Consider the following 23,226-nt stretch of genomic DNA (forward strand, 5'->3'; position numbering starts at 1 on the left):
TTAATTTTCAGCATAGCACTCTCATTTACATTTTGCTTGCCATTTTCACCACCTTTAGTGCAGGGAATATAACAAATCAGGGTCTGAAAACTAAAATGATATGATCGATAATCGAAAGCATAGTGCAAGAATGGAGAAGTGAAATCGAGTGATACACTGTATTTGCGTGTTGAGGACAGTGTAGATAAAATCAGAAGTATATAAGTAGGTTAACAAAACAAATGAACACGTACACAATAAATATATATATATATATACATAGACATGTAATATAAAATCATACAAATTTTACTATATTTAATAACCTGGGACGAGGGAATTTTCATAATCTACCTGTGTAAGCTTTGTTTAAAAGGAAGGACACTTAGAAAATTATTATTCCTCCTTTTACCAACGGCCACATATGGCATAGCAGTTGCTACCTTAAATATAGGGTTTTTTTTCAAGATGTCTGTTTTGTTGTTAGAGTTTACCAAATGAATACGTTTGAATGTTTTGTTATTTAATTGCTGTAATACATCTGAAATTATTAAAAACTTGATTTCACAGATATACAATGAATAATAATACTAAATAAAAACAGATATTGCACAGCCGGAAAGCATATACAACCTCATGCAAAATGTGGGGTATAGGCATACTGCATTTTACAAAATGTGCATTTTAGAGTGTCTGAACATGTGAAACGGAAATGAAAACACACAAACAAGATTCAATGACTTACACTTCATAACTCATAAGCTTTGGTAACTACATAGGGCTTTTTTTAAATAACTGCATCACATTAATAGTATCGTCACCGTTGTCTGACAGGAAGAAAGCTGCAATTTACAGTTCCACCTGTGTGCATGTACCAAACCAAGCATACCATTTTATTGCTTAAGTACTGCGCAAATTCACATACAAAATGACTGCAAAACACTCAAAACATTCATATTATCCGTTCTGTTGTGGAAGTGAGTGTGTTAATCCCTGGTGTTCAGACACTAAGGCAGTATTGTTAAAAGAGGAAAGGCCATAGATACTGAGCAGTACTCTTCATCAGGAGGTACTGTGAGGGAAATGATTTGATCCCTTGCTGATTTTGTAAATTTGACTGTTTACAAAGAAATTAAGGGTCTATAATTTTTATGGTAGGTTTATTTTAACTGAAAGTAACCGAATATCAACCACAAAATATGGGGGAAAATTTGATATAAATATATTTGCATTTCAGTCAGTGAAATACGTTTTTGATTCCCTACCAAGCAGCAAGCATTCTGGCTCCACAGATTGGTTATGTGCCTATGCGGACCACAGATTAGTTAAAGAAAGTACTCCTTAATCAGCTTGTTATGTATATACAAGATGCCTGCCAACAGAATCTGTATCTTTCATTTCAACCTCTCCACCACCATGATTCAGAAAAGGGATTTAGAGATGGTGCTGTGAGATCAAAATTGACTCCTGTTTTTGGAGGGAGAGAAATGCTGACTATGACCCCAAGAACACCATCCCCACAGAGAGGCACGGTGTGGGAAACATTTTGCTTTAGGGCTTTTTCTCTAGTACAGGATGAGGGACTGAGGGATGGGCCCATGTATCATAAAATCTTTGACGAGAACCTCCTCCCCTTTAGATCACTGTAGATGGGTTGTAGATGTGCCTTTAACACGACAAAGATATTGCCAAGACAACCAAAGAGTGGCTCAAGGAGAAGCACATTAAATGTTCTAGCCAGTCTCAAGACCCTAGTCCTACAGAAAATCTGTGAAGGAGAAAATGTGCAAACCTGGTGACCAACTATCAGAAATGTCTGACCTCTATGCTTGCCAACAAGGGTTGCTCCACAAATACAAAGTTATGTTTTGCTCGGGGATCATATAGTTATTTTACTGACTGAAATGCAAATCAAATTATAACCTTTATATAACATTTATTTCCTTAGATTATTTTATATTATGTCTCTATCAGTTAAAATTAACATTCCATAAAAACGATAGAACCTTCATTTCTTTGTAAGCAGGTAAACTTACATAATCAGCAGGGGTTAAAATAATGATTTCCCTCACTGTATTTATGGGGGTCAAGGTCTAGTGAAAAAACATATTAGGTCTAGATAACTGGGATGCTGAGGGCTAGGTTTGTTTGTATGTGTGTTTAAATGTGCATTTATGTATCTGTGCCACCTGCTTGGAGAGACCTGTCTGACGTGTCCTCTTACAGTGACGGATGATTCTAGACTGAGGAGCTGCGACGAATGAAGATTTGCTTCCCTGACCCACCATATTTTGCTCCTTTGAAAAGAGCATACTATTTGAATATGACAACTACAAATTCACTCGCACGCTCACAAATTCACAAACATACACACGTCTCTTAGGATTCCTACTCTGAAGTTTTTTTCGATAATTTTTTGTTAGTTTTTTTTTTGGGAAGTTGTAAGTTGCATATCCCTATACAGTTTTATTATTAGACAATAATATTGCAAAAATGAATGACAACTTGGAAGACAAATTGAATTCACACCTTTGATCTTTGCTAAATTTTGTTAGTCCATTTTCTTTCTTTTGGCTTAACAAATAGGGAAGTCCTTGTAGACCAAGAACTCCAAAAAGACCAACATACACCCTCCTCCAAAAAGTCAGTTTCTGTGACTGTTAATTCTGGCAATTAAAAATAAAGTCACTCACTGCAGGAGGGTGTAGACCATTCTCACAAGTTCGATGGGAGTTTTGGGTGCAAAGTTGGTGTGCTAGGGGCGGACCTATCACTAGACTCATGAGCCGGCGATCCACCTAAGGATGCAGTCTGACTTATGGACAACTTTGATGTTTGTCTCGATAAAACAACGTGACCAGGTATTGAGCTAAATGGTTTGATAACAGCAGGGGTTGAGGGGAGAGGTGAAAAACCTGAAGCTGATCCTCTATGCTGGGACAAGTCCGGAGGTTGTGGTCCTCGTCCAACCAGCTTGGACTTTTCATGCGGTCCTGGAGTTGGAAGGGTAATAGAAATGGTGCTAAAGTCCTGGGAAGGTAAATCAACCAGTGATCCACCCCTTTCTCTTGGTCGGGACGGTGGCGGAAATAATGTCTGAGGGGTCAGGAGCGAGCTTTGGGAACCAGAGATGCTTGCAGGATGGCTATGCGTGGACATCATCTTTTCCACCGTAGGACTCTGGAACGTCGGGCTCCAAGCTGAAGGGGTGCTACACGGGGATGCATTTTTTGACCCATATTGTGCTAAGGAAGCAAGAGCAGATGGTTCTTGGGACAGCTGGAAGAAAACGTCAGGCTGTAGACCAGTTTGAGGGTGCTGGGATGGGACAATTGGGACTTGTTCTAGCATGCTCTTGGAGCAGATAGGGGACTCTTTTAGAGGAGATTGGGAAACTGTCCTGGTAACTTTAGTCAAGTCCATACTAGGTTTTGTAGGTTGAGGATTAGTTTGTGCTGAATGCAGTTGGGTCAGTATGGGATTTACTGAATGTGCTATCAAAGGTGTAAGGGTGGATACGGGGGGAATTGCAAGCTGAACTCCTTTTTGGAAGAACCCAGGAAGGGATGCAGCAAAGCTGGGAAAGGAGGCCTGAGGAAGCTGATGTGGCTGAGAATGAAGCTGGGCAACACTAAAGTCTTTGGAGCCATGAGAGGCAAGGGATCTATAGGGATTAATGGAACACTCTGTGATGCGGGAAGTGGTGGTGGTGATGGTTGTGGTGATAGCGGATGGTAGAGAACTAGTCGAGAGTGGTGGAGGGGTGGAGGTAGGTGATCTCTCAGTCCTGAGCGTGTCCAGAATAGGGGTCTCTATACAAGAGCTCAACTGCGAGCTAGCTGACGAGGAGCCGCCAAATGCAGTGGCGCCCGACAAAGATGTTGGGAACTGTTTTACAAACCCTGGTTGGTCCTTCAAAGAGGCAAGCAGCGGGACAGGGGGGCGGAAGAGCGTATGAGGCAGATGGGGGTGGCGAGACAGGGCAATGGCAACTGAAGTGGTAGCTGCAGCGGCTTGAAGAGGAGCCTGGATAAGAGGCGCCCAGATGACAGGAGTGTGGGATGATGGTGTAGGTGCTGGGTGTGGAGCCGGGGGAGATGTTTGCAGCAGGTGGGCACAATGGGCCATGTCCCTGTCGTGCTGCACAATCTGCTGGATGATCTCGTTCTCTTGGTAGTTGAACACTCCGGAATTCAGATCCCGTTGGACCTTGTGTTGGAGCGCCGAATTCCTCTTTCCTTGAAGGAGAAGTGGACAAAGCAGAGATATCAAACTCAGTAATAAAGTTTGACTAAATAAAAGCTTGCAAATAACGATAAAGGTTAAGATGAATGGGGTTACCACAAATGATTCCAAACTCTCACATGCAAAACTGGGCATTAAGAGCACGGAATAATAAAAGATTGGCGGTGTATTTTGAGCTGAAACTTTACAGACACATTCTGTGGACCCCAAAGATTTATATTACACTATATTACAAAAAATCTCCCCCTTAAACTGAGAAAATGACTTTACAGGTTATAATCTCAGAACAGCTGTAATACAATTACAGCTCTCACCTATGCGGTCAAGGCGATCGAGAGCCACAGTCTCGAAGGCGCGTCGCATCATGGGGTACTCCTCCAACACCTCGTTGAAATGGTCCACAGAGAGCGAGTAAAGACGACAGTATGTGTCCGCTCGAACACTGGCTGTTCTTCTACCTCGGGTCAGCAAGCAGATCTCTGTACAGGTTTAACAACATGAGCCATTAGAAATGTAGAACTGGTAAAGCGTTTACTTATACGTTTAATCCTACAACTAATGACGTACATTGGCCCATAAAAGTATTGGGACACGGCTGACACATTTGAGATGTCTGAATAGCATTGCATTTAGATACAAAAACTTAAAGGAATCCCACATGTTAGACCATTTTCTTAGAACTGAGTCACTTTTAACCAAGTGATCTCAAGGTTACTCCTAGTGGATGTACAGTATGAAGTAAATTCCCCCTTCAGTACAGACACGGGAATGGGAACCAGAGCAGAACATGATGCGTAACAGGATTAAATAATATGATCCGACAAATACAGGTATATGAAGGAAATGGGGATGGAGGTGGGTTTTGAGTGCAGCACGATTAAGCAGCTGATAAGGAGCAAAAAGGAGATTTAAATAGGATGCAGTCTAGTGTGTTGTATGACTATTGGTTAACGTTGATTAGCTACACCTGAAGTGATCTGCTGATGCAAGCTAGACTCACGTGACCTGCTACGCTTGATTTTCATTATTCAAAATCGAACAAATCTACATGATATACATCTTAGTATCTAATGCAATGATATTCACATACTGTATATGGCTTAAGTGTCCAAATACATTTTGCGGTCACCGTATAGAGTACATGCAAGCATTAAGGAAAACATTTATATTTTCCCTGTATTAAGCCTGTAACTGAGCATTAAACATAATAGTTCTTCAGTCTAGGTGTAGGGAAGTCCAGCACTGTTATATGTGCAGAAATTCACAATAGTGGAAATCATGAATTAAATATCCTTTTTGTAAATGCAGTGACTCAGTCTACAGCTATAGTCTTATGACGGTCTTCTTTAATCGGCACCCAGATGGACCCAAAATACCACTTTGACAGCTTATACTTGCACCCAGCTATCATCTGTCTGGTCAGATGACAGCGCAAAGCTGTATTTGAAGCACTGAGAAAATTTCAAAGTGACAGACAAGCAGCCGGCTCGAGCGGCGGACACATGGGACTGTCAACACTAATGTGGAAATTGGGGATCCCAGTCAGTATCCTGTCCTCGCACCTAAGTAATACTGTTATATTGTTTTCCCAGAAGTTCACATTTTAGTTCATAGCACTCGCAACGCTGAAGAAATAAGTGTGCGAGATGTTCTGTGAGGAACGTTATGCAGGATGTATAATCAATGCTAATACACTCATAAAAAAGGAGCTACAAAAGATTCTTCATAGAGAAAAAGGACACATTCAGTCAACACTTCCTAAAAGAAAAATATTTCTTAGCCTTTATAGATATTACAAAGAACCTTTCGTGCAACGTCTTGTTTATGGAACTATTTGGTGAAAATCAGTTCTGATATGGCATCGTATGGCACCATCATCTTTATGTCTGAAAGGTCTTAGGTCATATGCTAGTGTACTCAAAGTTACGTTTTACCTGATACTGATAGTTTACTTGAGTACAGACTTTATCTTCTAGGAAAACAGACCCACTTACTCGTTTTGGTCAATGTCTATTGACTACAAAGTCTATTGCCTATTTAAAAAAAAGAAATGCACCTACACACAACTACACTTGTAATTAAAAGTGAACTGAACATTTTGCAATCTTTGCCTCTTTTCCAGCAAAACACGCCTACCAAAGTCATGTCAGCCAACCCAAATTCTCAAGACGACAGCTGGAGGAGAACCTGCTAGTTTTCTGATTGGCTAATGCTTACGGCACATCAGCTTCTACTAGGCTGTCAGAGAAGAGAGTTTTATTTCCCAGGACAGTGATATAGTTAGAAAAAAATACCACGGCAGCGCTTTTACTCTATTGGCAATTCATCCTATGTGCAAACCAAATAATGAGAATACAGGGTGATAAATAGTGCCATTGGCCCTGAATGTGAAGAAATGAAGTGGTGTCGTTCCGGTAAGATAAAGAAGTAAACCAGACTGGGATTAATCTCTCCTTCTCTGTACTAGAAAGAGGGAGCTGATAAAGGGTGGCGAAAGAAGGAGAAGTGGAGAAGAAACAAAAGAATAACGAGCAAAGTTTAATATTGAATATCACAAAGAAGTGCAACCATGCGAGAGAGAGAGAGAGAGAGAGAGAGAGAGAGAGAGAGAGAGAGATGGCATACGGGGACTAGGTGAGCTCTGAACTAAACCAAAATCCAACAAGCTCTTCCTTTCCGTACTTTCACACCAGGTTTATATGAAAAGAGATTATGATCGGCTTGTTGAACATGTAATGACCTCAAATGAGCCAGGGGAGATGGAAAGGTGTATCAGTTCTTTCTAAATATTTGCATCACTCAAGTTAATATGGTACATAGTATATAAATGCATCCCTTTACACTGTAAATTAGATTGTGGATAAATGGCAGTTTGTGTTCTTTTACAATAATGGCCATCAGGTGAAAATTACGCTTTTATGACTTTATGAATTTAAAAAGTACAAAAATTCCATGTGATCCACAAAAATTAAATGTCGCAATCATGAAAACTGCAGAGAATGGCCTCTGAAGACTTGACTCAACACAAACTGTTATCTTTGTCTCCTTCCTCAATCTTTTGTTTGAATGAGTTGAAGGAAATTCATTTCATGAATGGTTAGCTTATGTCGGGGCGAGGAATTTCCCCAGGCTCCTGATGTGAGGCCATTCAGTGATTTGGTTCCCCTGGAGAACCAGCCGACAACTTTTAAGAACAAAGTGGTACCAGCCTGAACATTAAGCGTATTAAACCTCTCTAATAAAAACAAAACATGTCTTCTCTCAAAGTTAGGGATCTGCAACTTCAATGCAAAATCATTAATGTGAAGCTTACAGTAAATCTGCATCATTCCAAGCAATGCTTCAAAATAATCATCACATAAATATAGACCTAATGGAAAAATGGAGATTTATGCGTTTAAATATTTTCTTTTGTAGGACAATGGGCCAAAATAATGAGGACACACTGCACTAAAAAAATGTATGAAATGCAATGTAGTTTTGGAAAATTACTCCTCACTATAATACCGCAACTGACCAAAGAATTTGTATTGTTAGATGTTACCTTTTCATAGCTTTGAAGATTTGATGGGAGTCTTACTTGGGTTTCTTTTATGTATTTATTCATTTATTCAACTAGTACCATAAAAGTACCTTAGAATTGCAATTGCATGAGCAAAAAAAAAAACACACGAAGAATATAGGTGTAAAATGAATGTACAGGTAGATTGTGGAGGTAAAATAAATACCAATAATAAATGAAATCCTCAATATTATTTACTTTTGATTCCAGATTGTTGAGATTTCTTTCTGACATTGTAAACATTCATAACTGGAAGATTTAGAAGATTTCTGGATCTTTTTGTGAGGAGAAATATCTGATATAAAAATATATACATATCTAAAATGCAGTAGCAAACGGTTTAATTTGCCCTCCATTTATTCATTTGAATGTCTATGAGACAAAAATCTCATCTTTGATTTTTCATTTTTCTTTCAGTGAGCAACAAAAACTATATTAAGCTCATAGCTGCAATGTTAAATATTCTCTGGATCAAACCCCTTCCTTTTAAGACGAGCAACACACAATAAATACCCTTTTATTTCACTTTAGAGAAAAGAAAATCACAATTGTAAAAGAAATACGTCGATGTTTATGGGACACCTTAGTTCATATTTCTGTTTGTTATGAAACTTTATTTCTCAATCATTTTGTATGACCACAAAGAGGAGCATTTATTGAGCAATCCAATATTTTTCTTTCATCAACCACAAAACCGCAGATGGGCTCTGAGGTTGCAAACAGCTCAAACTGATTCCACACCAAACCATATAATGCACTGCATCAAACCAACAGATAACAGTCGCTAAAGGCGCTGACATAAGGGTTCTCTTACCTCCAAAGTAAGAACCATCCGAGATCTTTGTCTCTTTGCTGCCCTTTGTCAGGACAGTTAGTACGCCGTGTTGGATGAAATACATCTTCTTTCCCACTGTCCCCTCTCTGATAATGTAATCTCTTGGCTGGAACACTTCGAAACGCAACTTGGTGAGCATGGAAGTCACAAAGTTGGGATCTGCATTGGCGAACAAAGGCATGGTGGCCACAAGCTTTCGACAGTTAAAACTGATGATTTCCTGTAAACGGAAATGAAGAATAGTTAAACCACATATATTGATGATAACCAAATAACATTTCAATACTACAGCAAGTTAACATGTAAGGTTTACAAATATTAGAAAATCTGGTGTATGATTTACAACTGACCTCTCTGAGTGGCTCGTTCAGTTCTCCCAGAATGCTCTCCTCATCAAACATCTTCCCCTGATAGCGATGCTCATAGTAATCGTGGATCCTCTGCCGCATGTCTGCTGGAAGTTTGTGGAAGGACATGTACTGCTCCACCTGTTTGTACTGTACAAAGAACACAGACACCAAGTTTTTGTAGTTGCATCTCTAACTACACCCTGCTGTTGACAAATAAATATTGACAAAATGTCTCGCGAAACAACAGACGGCCTTGTGTAACAGTCCAGGTCCGGGTTTATTTATGGCACTTGTTTCTGCACGTCTCCGGGCTCCATCTGCAAAGCTCTGCAGTGTTTTCACATCAGCGGCCATCTCACCATTTATCTTTGTCGTTCTGTTTGTCTCTCTCTCCCTGCCTGTCTCTTTGACTCCGAGGAAGGACGTATTGATAGGGTTTATTTTACACCCCCTCCCCTTGTGCTATCTGTTTATTATGTCATTTGTGTCTTCGAAATTGATCGATACAACGACTTTTAAACCTTACAAATAAACTATGAAAAATCGGATCGCTCAGATGTTGCTCTTATATAGCTCAGGAGACTTTGTATGTGGGCATGTCGTTTCCTACGTTCTCCCACTTTCAAGAACTCCTGTTCGGCCGGTTGACGGTTCCCTAGTTCAAACTGCCCTTCACCACATGTAAATCTTCCCGCCATGCCAGCTGCAAACAGTAACAGTCGGTAACTCCGCTGCAGACCCTTCGAGTGGCTCTTCTATTATCATATTCAAGGGCAGGGGACAAAGCCGGCAGAGAGGAGTTAAAACAAAAAGAAATAATGCCACGCCATACAGTTAAGTTTCGACTCCCGAGACAGACGAGGGTGTGAAGTCGATCGCTCAAATGCCACCGAGAGGCATGCACGAATCATAATGTGTAGCTGGAACTCGTTCTTTTTCGGGAAATGGAAGCCGATAATCACATTGGCACTAAGAAGAGATCGTATAGAATGAAAGATTCGATATATTTCAGAATAGATCCAATAGAAGTGTTTAAAGCACCAGTATAGCAGGTAATGAAATCGCGTGTTAAGTTAACAGGACGAATTGACAACTCCAGCATTTTATCCCTGTTGAACTCTACCTAACCTAATCTCCATTACTCTCTCTCTCTCTCTCTCTCTCTCTCTCTCTCTCTCTATCTCTCTAATGCTGTTTTATCTCTCTCTTTTAGTCTCTCTCTGTTTGTTTTTTCTCAGAGCTCTTTCAGATATTATGTACTGTGAAACCGTAATCAAAACAGTTGTTCGCCGCACATTCCGCTTTTGGGAAAACAAAACATTGTATTGACAGAGGATTGAATCCTTGTAGAAAAAGATACAAGAAAGAGGGAGACGTCCATGAGGAAATTGTACATCAATACATCCTCTTTGTATCAACAATGCAGGTTGCCACGACAACCACGGTCGGGCTGAATTGACTGAATCTTTTAACACAGCAGAGGTCAAAGCACTTCTCCTCGCGGAAAATGACAACAGTTCAATTACCACTCCAGCTTACTCACAGACATGTTAAAGCCATGTACTGATCTCCACAAGGGTCACAAACTTTCTATGAGGCTTCGTACTTTTTCATTTTCTCTCTGTTAGTCTTGTCTGGAAATGTTTCTATTTCTTCACACAAAAAAAATTATATTTAACATTTTTAGCAAAGGAATTTTCATCTTTGCACTGATGAAATTTTAATAAGGCAGTTCCTCCTCCTCCTGCATCTGAATATTCACATCATCACGTCCTACATTCTATAGCACTTTGGAGTCATCTTTAACTGACCTTCTCCTGGTACTGCCTTCGTGAGGAGTCCAGTGATTGAATGAGGGCAGTTGCGTGGCCCACAAACATGGCATAGCAGGTTGCGCCCACAATCATGCTGAGGATGGTCAGCCAAACATCCGTCATGCCCACGGGAGGGTACATGCCGTAGCCGATGCACAGCATGTGGCTCATGGCCTTAAAGAGGGCATAAGAGTACTGCTGACCCCACGTGTCATTCTGAGGAGAGAGAGATAAATGAACCTGATTAAAGCGTGAATATAATTATGAGCATGAAAGACAGCCATTGTGATAGACAGCATAGAAATAGGAAAAAGGGTGAAAGTGGAACAGCGAGAGTGCAAGGATATAAGGATTAATGATGTGACATTCGTTTTTTGGCTAATACCATAATAAAAAATATATTAAAATGTAATTTGGCTTGAATGCACACTTTCTCTGATGACAATTTTATTTTGGAAACTTCTAAATTAAAATAAATTTTTGGTCAAAGTCAAAAATGTCTATAGGTGTTGTAACTGTATTGAGATTGTAAACAGAAAAGTATCATTAAATATTATATTAATTAAATAAATAGGTATTGTTTTAATGCTTTAAATAATAATTAGGTTACACACATTTTTAAACCATTAATTTATTTCATATTACAGAAAATAGTAAAAACAATACAGAAACATTGTAAAGCAACTAGAGCTGCAACTAACGATTATTTTAATAATCGATGAATCTGTCGATTATTTGTTCGATTAATCGATGAATCGGATACAAATTTTTAAAAGCATTCATTTTCAACCCTTTATTGAAAAATAGAACTGACATTGCAAAACATATTTCAAAAGCTTTATTATTACTTATTATATCATTATTACAGCTGGCTGTGGTTTACATGATGCATTTCCCATCAAGAAGCCTCTCATGGTTTGCTGTTTTTTTCTGGAATTTTTTCGGGTCTCTCTGATGGTCTTTCCTCTACCTCCGCTCTGCTTTTTTAATTTATTTTTTCTCCGCTATGCTGCGCGATCAACTTTTTTTAGTCCTGTGACACACTAGATGCGTGGCGTGAGCGTCTCAGAAGCCTGGCGTGACCGTTTTTAAATCGGCTCCCATGTTAACAGGTTAGAGCTTGCACACTGCCTGCGTGAGACGAGCCGCACGGAAAACGCGTGCATGCTAGGAATTGAATCGACGCCTATTTTTCACGAGACACGCAAGCGTGTTGGAAGCGTTTCCAGGCAAAATAGAATAGGAAAAGATGTTTATATGTAATTTTGTACACGAATACATATTAATGAATGCCATTTTGATGTTTGAAAGCTAATCATCATTTATTTGAACGTATTTTCAAATTGAATTTCATTAAACCAACATCTACACGTTACGGGGTTTACATGTCCACTGTAGAAAACATCAGGACTTAAATCATGTTTATAATGCATTTTTGGAGAAACAAAAAGTGAATATTGAAATAAATTATACATTAATATTCCTATTAAGTATGAGATATTATTACTAAAATGTTGCAAATGAATACTCCAATTAACTACCTTTTTCCATAAAATCTTCCTCCAAGAAAATGCTTAGGCTATCCAATGAAAAGATACATTGCATTGAATGGGAATATTAATTTATGTCCATCTGAAACACATATTGCATAAAGTAAACTCGTGCATCAATTGATTACGTTACATCTTTAATAACATATCTGAGAATCATCTTAATACGAATTGTGGTTCGTATTAAACCCCAAAAAGTATTGGTGACTGAATTATTTTTGTTTTTTATGCTCTTAACAATGTGATTAAAAATGGAAAAAAATATGACACACTACAATAACAACGTAGTCTAGTGTGTCATCTGAGTGACGGTCCAACATCAGGTAATAAAGCTACAAAACATTTGGAAATGTTATTTAAATAAACAGACAGCCTACTTACTCATTTTTCGGATTTTGGAAGGTGTAGGTTATGTGAAAAAAGTTTAAACTTGTCGTGAATACAAGACCCTTGTCTGTCGGCGGCCTCCCTCTATGTCACCTATAGCAGCAGCAGCGCGCCAGCGCCGCGTCAGGCACGGTGCTGGTGTGCAAAGATACAGAAAACACGACGCAGCCGCCACAGAGCTGACACGCAACAGAAACGCCACGCTCACGCCACTCAAACATGTGGCGCGCGTTATAGTCGCGCGATACAACGAATCGATAATGAAATTCGTTGCCAACATTTTTAATAATCGATTTTTATCGATTTTATCGATTCGTTGTTGCAGCCCTAAAAGCAACTATGGTGTGTTTTAATATAAACCAACCAACAGGAATGTATTTATATTATCGAAGACCACTCTTTGATCGTCTCAAGGATCCTTTTTTGACACTGACCCATAAGCCGATGAGAGGGAGAAGAGAGAAAATAGAGTCGAGAACATCACAATGTGATGGAAAGTGCATGTGTGTGAAGAGAGAGCGAGAGAGTGTTAGACTGAAAGTGACAGTGTTTCTATGTATGTCTGACAGGAGTTTGACTAAAGGCTAGTGAGAAAGAACCATCCCTCAATTTAGCGGAAGCGTGATTACACGCGCCTTCTTGATATCAGAAGATGGAGGGAAGCAGAAGGTAATATTTAATAAATGCAAATGAAGCATAACAATGGGTTGCAATAACAATGAATTGCTCAGGACTGACACTTTAGGGCCAAACGCTTATCATGCTGCGCCAGGAAATAATGCAGGTGGCCTTGTTCCAGTGAATGTTATATGAAGTATCCATTTAATATGTTGCATCCATTTTTTTCATAATTACCATTTTATTTTTAGTTTGGTAATACTTTACAAAAACTTTGTATTCGTTAATACAAGTAAATGCATTAGCTAACTTAAACTAACAATGAGCAGTATAGTTTATCAACATTTAAGAATTTCTGGTAATGTTTGTGGATCTTAATACAATTATACCCATTGGTTCATCGTGCATTAACTAATATTAACAGATACAACATTTTATTATGAATGATGACCTATGAACCTGGCAAATCCAGTGACTATTTCATCCTCAAAATAACCCATTGTACCTCAGTACCTTAAAACCACTAATTTGTTTTCTGACAGACAGGTAAATAGAGGTGTCCTCTGAAGTTCGGTAAAGTCAGCCAATCAGATTAAAGCTTGCCAGATCTGGAAAGTACTTTCCTGTTTTGTATGCAATATGCATCAGCCGGTCAGGAAAAAACAGACTGTGGGCCATCTGAGGCAGAGACTAAATAAACCAGGGCGAGAGGAGAACAAAGGGAAAACCGACATGCGTCTACACTTCACACTTACCACCATTTTGTTTTTGGCCACCCAGCAGTCTGAGGGAAAGTCCTGAAGCATGGGCACGAGGAACTGCAGACAGCCGTCCCAGTGGCACAACAACAGCATCATTCCGATCAGATTCACAATGCGCACCATGGCACTCGCAAGGTCATAGGTCATATGAAATATCTACGAAGAAGAAAGAGAGGACGGAGAGGCTCAGCGGACTAGAATATGCTGCATGGGCCACAATTAAGATTTAATCCTTTGAGTTCTAGGCCACATTGTTCCTAAGCTGGTTTATAGTAGCACAACACATGGTTTGTGGGGTATTACATAAGGTCCCGTATCTGTTCCGCTAATGTCACTAATAGTTCCTAGGAGATCAGTGACACGCGATGTTACCCGCAATCTATAACGCCATCGATGTGAACCCATCCCCCCTACAGCAGACAAAAAGGTGGAGTTTCCAAAGAGCAGTAATTAAAGAATTAAAGTAAGGATTCCAATAGATTTCCTTTAACTCACAAGGTTGTGGGCTGATAGGGTCGACCGATCGAAGCAATTAAAGGGTCACGCTTTTAACTTTTCCATGGACAAACAATGGTAGGACTGGATAACACATAGTTGTCTGCAATTGTTCGTAATTGTCTGTTTAATTTGGAAGTGCAGAAACTATTCTTAGGTTGAGCTAGAATAGGACCCCTTAGAATTAAAAGCAGCCCCTGAATTTTGGATATAGGACTCAAACATGGGAAGTTCTGTAAAGACCAGTGTCGTCAAATATTTAAAGGGGTCATATGACACGGCTAAAAAAGCTCATCGTTCTGAAAAGCGAGGATTGTCCACTTAACCGGTGTGTAGTGATCAGTCGAATACTGCAAGCGTGCGATGGAAATGTAACCCCTCTTACCATATTTGGAACATCAGGTTCCAAAGCAAATGTACTGACAGGTACGCCCACCTTACCTGTGTACACATTTGGAAGGTCTTAAATCAAATCATACCTCAAACTGACGTAGATTTGTGGGGATGTGGTTATACAAGGCGTTTCAGACAGGTCTGGGTGAGCATTCGCTTTTAGATAGAATGCATTTTTTGTTCCGACACTTAAATTTTCCGCAGTTGTACGTGTCTTATACATGCATGGGCAACTTATAATGCACCAAAGTCACATGAAAACAAGTATTCGCATATGACCCCTTTAAACAATAGCGATATTTAAGGTTGGCAGAATGAAACTGTTCTGGGCAAATTCTCCACCATTTCATGCAGCCTTGGTTGGATACAGCGGGATCGCAGCAATACATGCCCCCCTACCTGAGAAACCAGAACAGTTCATGATGCGTAACAGAATTTAATTAAAATTATCCGACAGATACAGGCAAATATGGAGGAGATGGGGATGGAGGTGGGTTTTGAGTGCTGCACAGAAAGGCAAGTTAAATTGGATGCAGTCTAGTATGTATTGTATTATGATTATTGGTTAACGTTGATTTTCTACACCCGATGTGATCGGCTGATGCAAGTTTGACTCATGTGACCACCAGAACTGACGCTACGCTTGATTTTGTAAATATGATAGCTTCAGAACTTTTCTGGTGACTGTTTTACGATTTTCTTGTTGGTGTTGGGTTGATTCAACTCATAGTTAAATATGAATAAACCCAACCGTTTGGTTTAAATGAACCTATTTCAGGTTGTTAAGTGGTTTCATCCTTTGATTTGGTTAGTTTGGTTAAAAGTGATTCACCCTTCAAAAAGAGGATTCTTTCATGTTTTACTCCCTCTGATGTCAATCCAAACTTGTATTACTTTCTTTCTTTGGCAGAACACAAAAAATATATTTTGAAGAATGTTGGTAACCAAACAACATTGGTCCCAAACGACTTCTATTGCATGGACACAAAACCACAGATTTGCAACCGTTTTCTCAAAATATATATTTTTTGTGTCCACAGAAGAAATAGTCATATATAGATTTTGAATGACATGAGAATGAATAAATAATGACAACATTTTCATTTTTGTTTGAACTATCCCTTTAGATGTGGACATTTTAAGAACATTTAGTAGACTAATTTAAACCAACGGTTGGGTTTGTCCATATTTTACACAATTGTGAGTTGAATCAACACAGCCTTATTTTACAAAGTACAACATATCACATTCTACTTGGAGAAACTACAGCCCCAGTATAAAATAAGGTCTATGATTTTTTAATCATAAATCATTACTATTGGTCACCTTTCGTGTTTGTCAGTGGGTTTTGCAAATATTTGCTCAAGAAGAAGTATTAAAAAAAATTGTCAACTTTGATGACACAGTGTTTCATTACTTTTTAAAAATCAAGTGGCAGTTTTGAAGATGCAATCTTTCAGTCCAACAGCGATATGTTACGATTACAAGTGCAGCTCACCTCCTCCCATTGGTGGATGTATCGAATCAGCCTTGACAATCTAAGCAGCCTCAGCAGACTGAGTATTTTTGTAAAACGCACAATCCTCAACGCCCGCGCCGTCTTGTAGAAGTCCGAGTCGATGCGCGTCTCCACGATAAGGAAGATGTAATCCACAGGGATGGAAGAGATAAAATCCACGGCGAACCAGCTCCGCAGGTACCTCACCTTGATCTGCTGAGGGTCCAGGATGATTTCCGTGTTTTCTTCCTTCACGATCCCCGTGCGGAAGTTCAACACCAGGTCCACCAGGAAGAACGTGTCAGAGACAACATTGAAGACTATCCAGGCAGGGGTATGTTCATCTTTAAAGAATGTGATGCCTACTGGGATGATGATCAAATTGCCCACCATCAGGAGGAGCATGATCAGATCCCAGTAGAACCTGGAGGACGTGAAATGAGTGTTAGGAAGACACACTGTATTTGATGCCGTACAGCTTAGAATGATATTTTAAAAGCCATTTACTTGAAAAAGGGCCTTCGGGGTAAAACAGGTCTTCGGGGTAAAAGAAGATATTTCAAAAAACTTTTGGTAACAGAAAACCGTTGGTCCCCTATCGACTTCTATTGCTTTTGTGTCCATAAAATAGAAGTCAATGGAGACTAATGGTTTTTGGTTACCAACATTTTTTTTAGCAGAAGAAAGAAAGTCTCGCAGGTTTATAATAACAACAGGGTGAGTAAATAACCGATTTTTTATTTTTAAGGTGAACTATTCCTTTAATGCAAGTCATTTTGGATAAAAGTCTCTGCCAAAAGCATAGACTTAATTTCCTGCTGTTAGTTTCCCAAAGTATTATGGTGTTAGTGATCAAACAGTAGTCTAAAAGATTTCCACTACTCCAAATTTACCAAAAAAACGCTTCATGAGCTGAAATTCTGCATGATGCTGGAAACGGCCAATTGGTTGGGCTATTGCTTGCCATTTATGGATGAGTCCCTCGTAATTGGATGTGTCATACGTATGTAAATGAAATGGGCTGGAAGACATCCAGGAGACCTCTGGCAAGACCGCCATTTCATCAATAAAAGATCTGCTGGGCGAAATGTGTATACAAAAACAAGCCGGCATAATTGCTGAATGCAACATTAATTACCCCACCGGCCCTAATAAGCCTAAATGAAATACTAAAGGGCAGTGTTTTCTGGTTCCAGGAAACACTCGATAATGCTTCTATTTAACACAACTCTACTGTTTTTGGCTCCCTTAATGTTGATATACTTTCATTAGAGAAACAACAACAAGGTCATTCATATGTATATTTTAACAAAATCAACATGTTTTCGGACCATATGCTTGGTTATAAATTCCAGGTCATAGATTAAACATAAGCAGAAATCGATCATGCAAAGGGCTGATATACCGTCTGGCCTACTATGGATTACACAGAGAGAATGTGAGAATGTCAGCTTTTCAGAGACTTCCTGTGGGACTACGTGTTGTTAAACACAACCAGCAAGAAAAACACTAAGAGTTCGATTTAACTTAAAGTTTTCCTTAAACTTAAAGTCCCAGTGAAATAAAAAATTACAATGCCTATTTTTTGGATGAAATATTGCAGCGTTTATGGTAAATAGTTTATCAATGTGGGTCATTCTCTTTTTAAAAATCGTGTGCCCTCATAATCTTCAATTAAAATTAAGTGACGTGTGTTAGACGGCTTCGGCGGAGCATCCGTTAACTCCTCCCCTTCAGCTGTCAGTCTGCTGCCAGTTCTATTTCAAAATGCAATGGCTGCTTTTATACATTAAATCAAATTATAGAAAAAGATGAAAGCCACGCCCACTATTTGTCTCAATCAAAATTCCATTTAACTAGGAAATGTATCAAAATACAGAAGTAAAAAAACGATCGCGACTTCCTTCACAGGGACTTTAATGTAAACAGTTAGTGTAAATACTTATTACTTAAGTAAATACTTAATTTTTTAAGCACAATGATTACTCAAATCAACCAAAGAAGATAGTCGAACTTCAAGGACAGCATTGTGACTGAATAATAATCATCAACATGAGCAGTCATGATAGCATACATTTATATTTCAATGATTGTTCATGCAATTATCATTGTGATAATGATGATTAGTCATCATAATCAATAGCAATTAGTCATGATACTGGGTTGCATGTTTTACAGCTCTGCTATAAAAGGTAGAGTTTAAAGGCAGTTTAGTATGGAATGAAATGAAAACATGAGTTGAGTCGAATGGAAAAATACTACTTCTGCATTGGAGTGCTCTCTTTCACAATGCTTGAAATGAGCTTTGGGGAGATTAAACAAGAACAAACCATCTATATGAAGTGTCACTAAATCTGCCAGATTATTCCCGGACAGTTTTCAGATTATAAAGGATTTGCCATTGACATTTGGTCTCGGACAGATGCTCTTGTGGTCAAAGAAGTCGGTAGGCAAAAGGAAAGTTACAAAGTAACGTGCCCTTTCTAGGGAGCAGTTTTTGTATTTTTATGATGCAAGACCTAAATGTTATTTGACATACTATTTGAACGCTATGTACTATTTCATAACCATAACGCAAAGCATTCATACCAACCTCTGTAAACTAGGCCAGATTAAATTCCGTTTGAACTCGATAACCTTGCATCATCCCTGATAGACTTTTCGGTGCAATGGGCCCCGCCACTTTTTATATTTACCTGAATCACTTTTACAATGGTCACAGGCTTGCTTTACGGCCGTGTTGAAAAAAGAGGGGATTGACTTTATACATTTTTATTTATGTATGTGAAATTTAATATTCGCAAATCTAAAAGAGCTAATAAACTAGTATATTAGTGAATAGCACATTTGATTTCATAAATTTGTAAAATCTTAGGTCAGGTATCTAACAGGTCACCCTTTAATTTCGTTGTATGGAAAAGTCACACTGAACATCTTTTTAAACACCTTTTTTATTTCATAGCAGAAAGAATCCTAAAGAAAATCAAACAGGATTGGAATAACATGAGGGTGAGGAAACTATGACTGCATGTTTGGAATCTTTAACAGCTTATTTAGGCCAAAAAATCAACAGACAAACCAGAGCGACTGTTAAATGACAGAAAGGGGAACTTGTCTCATGCAAACAAAAGCCTTTGCAATAATTAGCTTTCTGTTCCAAACTGCCAAAAATACACACTTCGTTCTCCATCCTTATCTGTTGCTGCTTAGCATATTATGAGTCCTAATTGTCTTTCCCAATTCCCATCTCACCAATTTTGATGATCTCTCTATGGAATCTGTGTCACCTCTGCTCACTAGATCTAGCCATCATCTCTGTCAGCCACATGGTCTGCACCACTGACTAGCCGACTGTAGTTTTATAAAAAAAAATTATGCACGACTTTTGCCATTATTTGTTTGGTAGTTTTGAAATGAAACCATAATGCAAGTAAATGAGTTCAGCTACTTCGGGTGGAGTGTCCTTCAACTATGAGCACTTTTTGAGCTTTTAAATTAATGTTAACTTTACATGTTTACATGTTGTGTTTACCATTAAAACTTGCCTGGGGCAAAAAGCACAAGTTAAATTTTTATTTGTGTAAAACTGATATCCAAATTTTGATATAAAATATACATATAATAACAACAATATTTAAATAAATGATTATTACATAAAATAATAACATATAAAAGAAATTCTCTCTTTGTTTATTCCACGATTACACTTGACTTTTCATTCCATTTGCTTCCATTCCATACATTTGCCAAAGCGTCAGACTGGAAACGCAAGCCAAAGATATTTCACTGCGTAGCAAAGTTCAAGTTTCGTGAACTCTGCGAATTTGCGTCAAGTGAGTGCGTGAGACCAATAGAAGATCAAAACGTCACGGTGTGACCTCTCGTTACAGAAATGTAAAAGACAGAAGAATCTCTCCTGCCCATTTTTGCATCACGGGTGCATACATCCAATGAAACCATCTATAAATGACTAAAATGACTAATTAAACTTTTTAGTGTTACATTTACATAAAGAAAAGGTTGAAAATGTAGTTTTAATACAAATCAGCTTCTGAGTAGATGAACAGCAGCTGAAGTGTTAACATTTTTTATAAAATAGAAATTTAGTGATGTGTTTTGTAAAGTAATAATCTATAACCCAATGGGCTCAAATGTAAGAAGTCCACTGATCTGAATGTCATAGATAATTTTTAGCTCTGAGAAAGCAAGGCAAGGCTAATAGAAAAGTAATGTGCTGCCCCGTACTGTTTAAGCGACCATCATATTTCCACCTCTTCACAAATGCGTTGTTGAACAGAGCGGTTGTGTGGCGATTTGTCAGAACAAATAAATTTCTCTTTGCTCTCTTATATTCCAAAACCCCTTAAACACCGTTCCACCCCCCAACCCCCCGCACCTGCCAGCCTCTCTCAACATCCTTACTCTCTACTTGTTTTCTGCATCAACCAGGTGATGCAATCAGCAAATGGAACTGCCCAGCATCGCCCAACTCGTGTCCTCACCGAGTTCAGGGGAGATAGGTCAGAGAGCACAAGGAGGAACGGGGAGAGGGATGTTGCTGATGGGAGAGAAAGAATACAAGGGCGAATGTGAAAACGACACCTGAAAATGCCAGGCGCCTCAGAATACATTTAATGGAAAAGGACTTTAGGTCTTGTGACAGGTGAATCTTTACAAAGCTGTTTTATGCATACACATATCTTGTGCGGTTGCAGTCATTTGATGCTTAACAGAACAATTCTCTAGATGTTTTATATATTGAAATAAAATTCACAGAGATCAGACCTGAAGTGTAAAATGCATGCATTTTAGATAGTTTTATCTTTGGCTGCCGTGCAAACGGCACCAAATTCTGAATGTGAATCTATATCTGAACTCTGTACGATTTCCTTTCTTCTGTGAAACAAAATCAGATCAAATTAAAGCAGTTTTTTTCCATACAATAAAAGTAAATAATGACTCCTTTTAGCATGACCCTGACCTGACAGCGTCCGTTTCAACCGCTCATCACGAACATGCATTTGTACATCTTATACAATTTTGCCACTGGCCATGTGATTCATTTCAGCTACCTGCCCGCTGGCGCTCCCCTCCAACTCAAACCGTTCAGCCACACCAAGCAGAGTTCCATTAAATAAATTGTGTTGTCATAATCCTCTCTCATGTTTGCTCCCAATAATGCCTGTCGTCATGTTAACCCATTTTGATCACCCTATACCTCAGCCTGTGCACAACGACAAGAGCTCTATTAAAGTGGGTTCAGTGATATTGAGAACGTAATGACAGAACACAGAAGCGTGCCATAAGAATGATTCAAGTCTATGCTGCATTTATTTCTATGTTTAAGTTTATGTTTAGTGCCGCTTGTGCACTGGAAACAAAGTCTTACTCAAGAAGACGAGCGATGATGATCAGAGACGGTTTAATGCAGATAAAGCACAGACCCGTCACAAAAACTCCTAAAAGGCATGTTGTGTAAATCGGAGACAGGTGGCTTTGATGACACTGTTTGCCCTTGTATGGTGTGTTCCAGCAGTGGATGTTCACTTCGGATGGTATCAGTGTCGTTCAAATAGGAAAGGGGTAAATATGACCAGGTGAGATCAGGGATGGGCCTAATTGTAATATCCCTGGCATGCTCAAGGACATAGAAAGACACTTTTTATTGATCAGTAAACCAAACCAAAAATAGAAAATGCAACACATTTAATTTGGCCAAACTACAATACACTTTCATTTCTGTCAGCTCCTTGCTGTGAAGGGCTGTTGTTGGCAGGCCAAAGTCAAGTTACATATAGAATGGTCACTGAAAACGCGAAAGCACACACATAAGCAATAATGACAGACAATTCACTTTTAAAAGGGGATTACCTGAAGTCACTGTATGGATGAATAATCCAAAAGCCTGCTGATTTGACCCGTTCCTGCTCGCGCTCCACAGCCTTTTCGCTCCCGAACATTCGAAGCGAGAACTTGTTGACCCCTGGCTGAAGCATCGCTCTAAACTGCCTGTGCATAAACCCAGCCTGGTACAATCTCTCATCGTCCGGCATGTTCTGATCCACATCCTCCAACTTTATGAAACTCGACTCTTCATCAGAGCACGCCTGTTGTGCCCCCTCGCTACGACCACCTTGTGCGCCCGGGCTTTCTCCAGATCCAGGTTGCTCCGAGGGACGGTCGTCCTCGGGGCTGGCATCCCCCTCGGTGATGAGGCGCCTTTGCTCCGCCAGATCCGCGTCTGGGGCATGCCGGCTGGTGATGGAAGACAGACTGCCCCTAAACCTCCGGCAGTCGCCGTTCACGTTGGTTCTGAAGGGTCTCCCCACATCGGTCTCCGCGTCTCCACTATTGGCCTCGCTGACACCTTTCGTGCTCCCTATGGAAGAGGGTGAGGGAAAATGCTTCATTTTGACACTCTTCCTCCGAGTGTCCTTGTCGCCGTCTTCGCCCTCTCGAGTCATAGCATTGTGTCCAAACTGATGTGGCAAGCTGTAGAGCCGTTTGCGCATGGAAGAATGCACCTTATCCATTGAGATTTAAAAACGACCACCTTAACAAAACAAATCACAGTCCGTAGCATTTGAACGAACACGCAGGCAGAAAAACGCACATCACTTGTTTTGGGATACGGGATCTTTAAACTGTCGAAAGGTCGTCAAATATATGAATGCGCAAATATTTATACACCAGCGCATCCCGCTGCATCCGTAGGTTCTTGTAATACTAGACACCGATC

At 39.5% G+C, this 23,226-nt stretch overlaps 1 protein-coding gene across 1 annotated transcript; it reads right to left on the reverse strand.

Annotated features, from left to right (window-relative positions):
- Positions 1-2,694: 2,694 nt before the first annotated feature.
- hcn4l (hyperpolarization activated cyclic nucleotide-gated potassium channel 4l) lies at positions 2,695-23,020 on the reverse strand (the record flags this gene model as incomplete). Its single annotated transcript, XM_079450843.1, has 8 exons — positions 2,695-4,217; positions 4,539-4,703; positions 8,601-8,841; positions 8,972-9,118; positions 10,783-11,001; positions 14,096-14,257; positions 16,488-16,911; positions 22,359-23,020. The coding sequence occupies 8 exons, from the start codon at positions 23,018-23,020 to the stop codon at positions 2,695-2,697; spliced, it is 3,543 nt and encodes a 1,180-aa protein (XP_079306969.1).
- Between the last annotated feature and the right edge of the window lie 206 nt (positions 23,021-23,226).

The sequence above is a fragment of the Barbatula barbatula genome (genome assembly GCF_947034865.1).
Source record: "Barbatula barbatula genome assembly, chromosome: 25".
Taxonomy (NCBI): domain Eukaryota; kingdom Metazoa; phylum Chordata; class Actinopteri; order Cypriniformes; family Nemacheilidae; genus Barbatula; species Barbatula barbatula.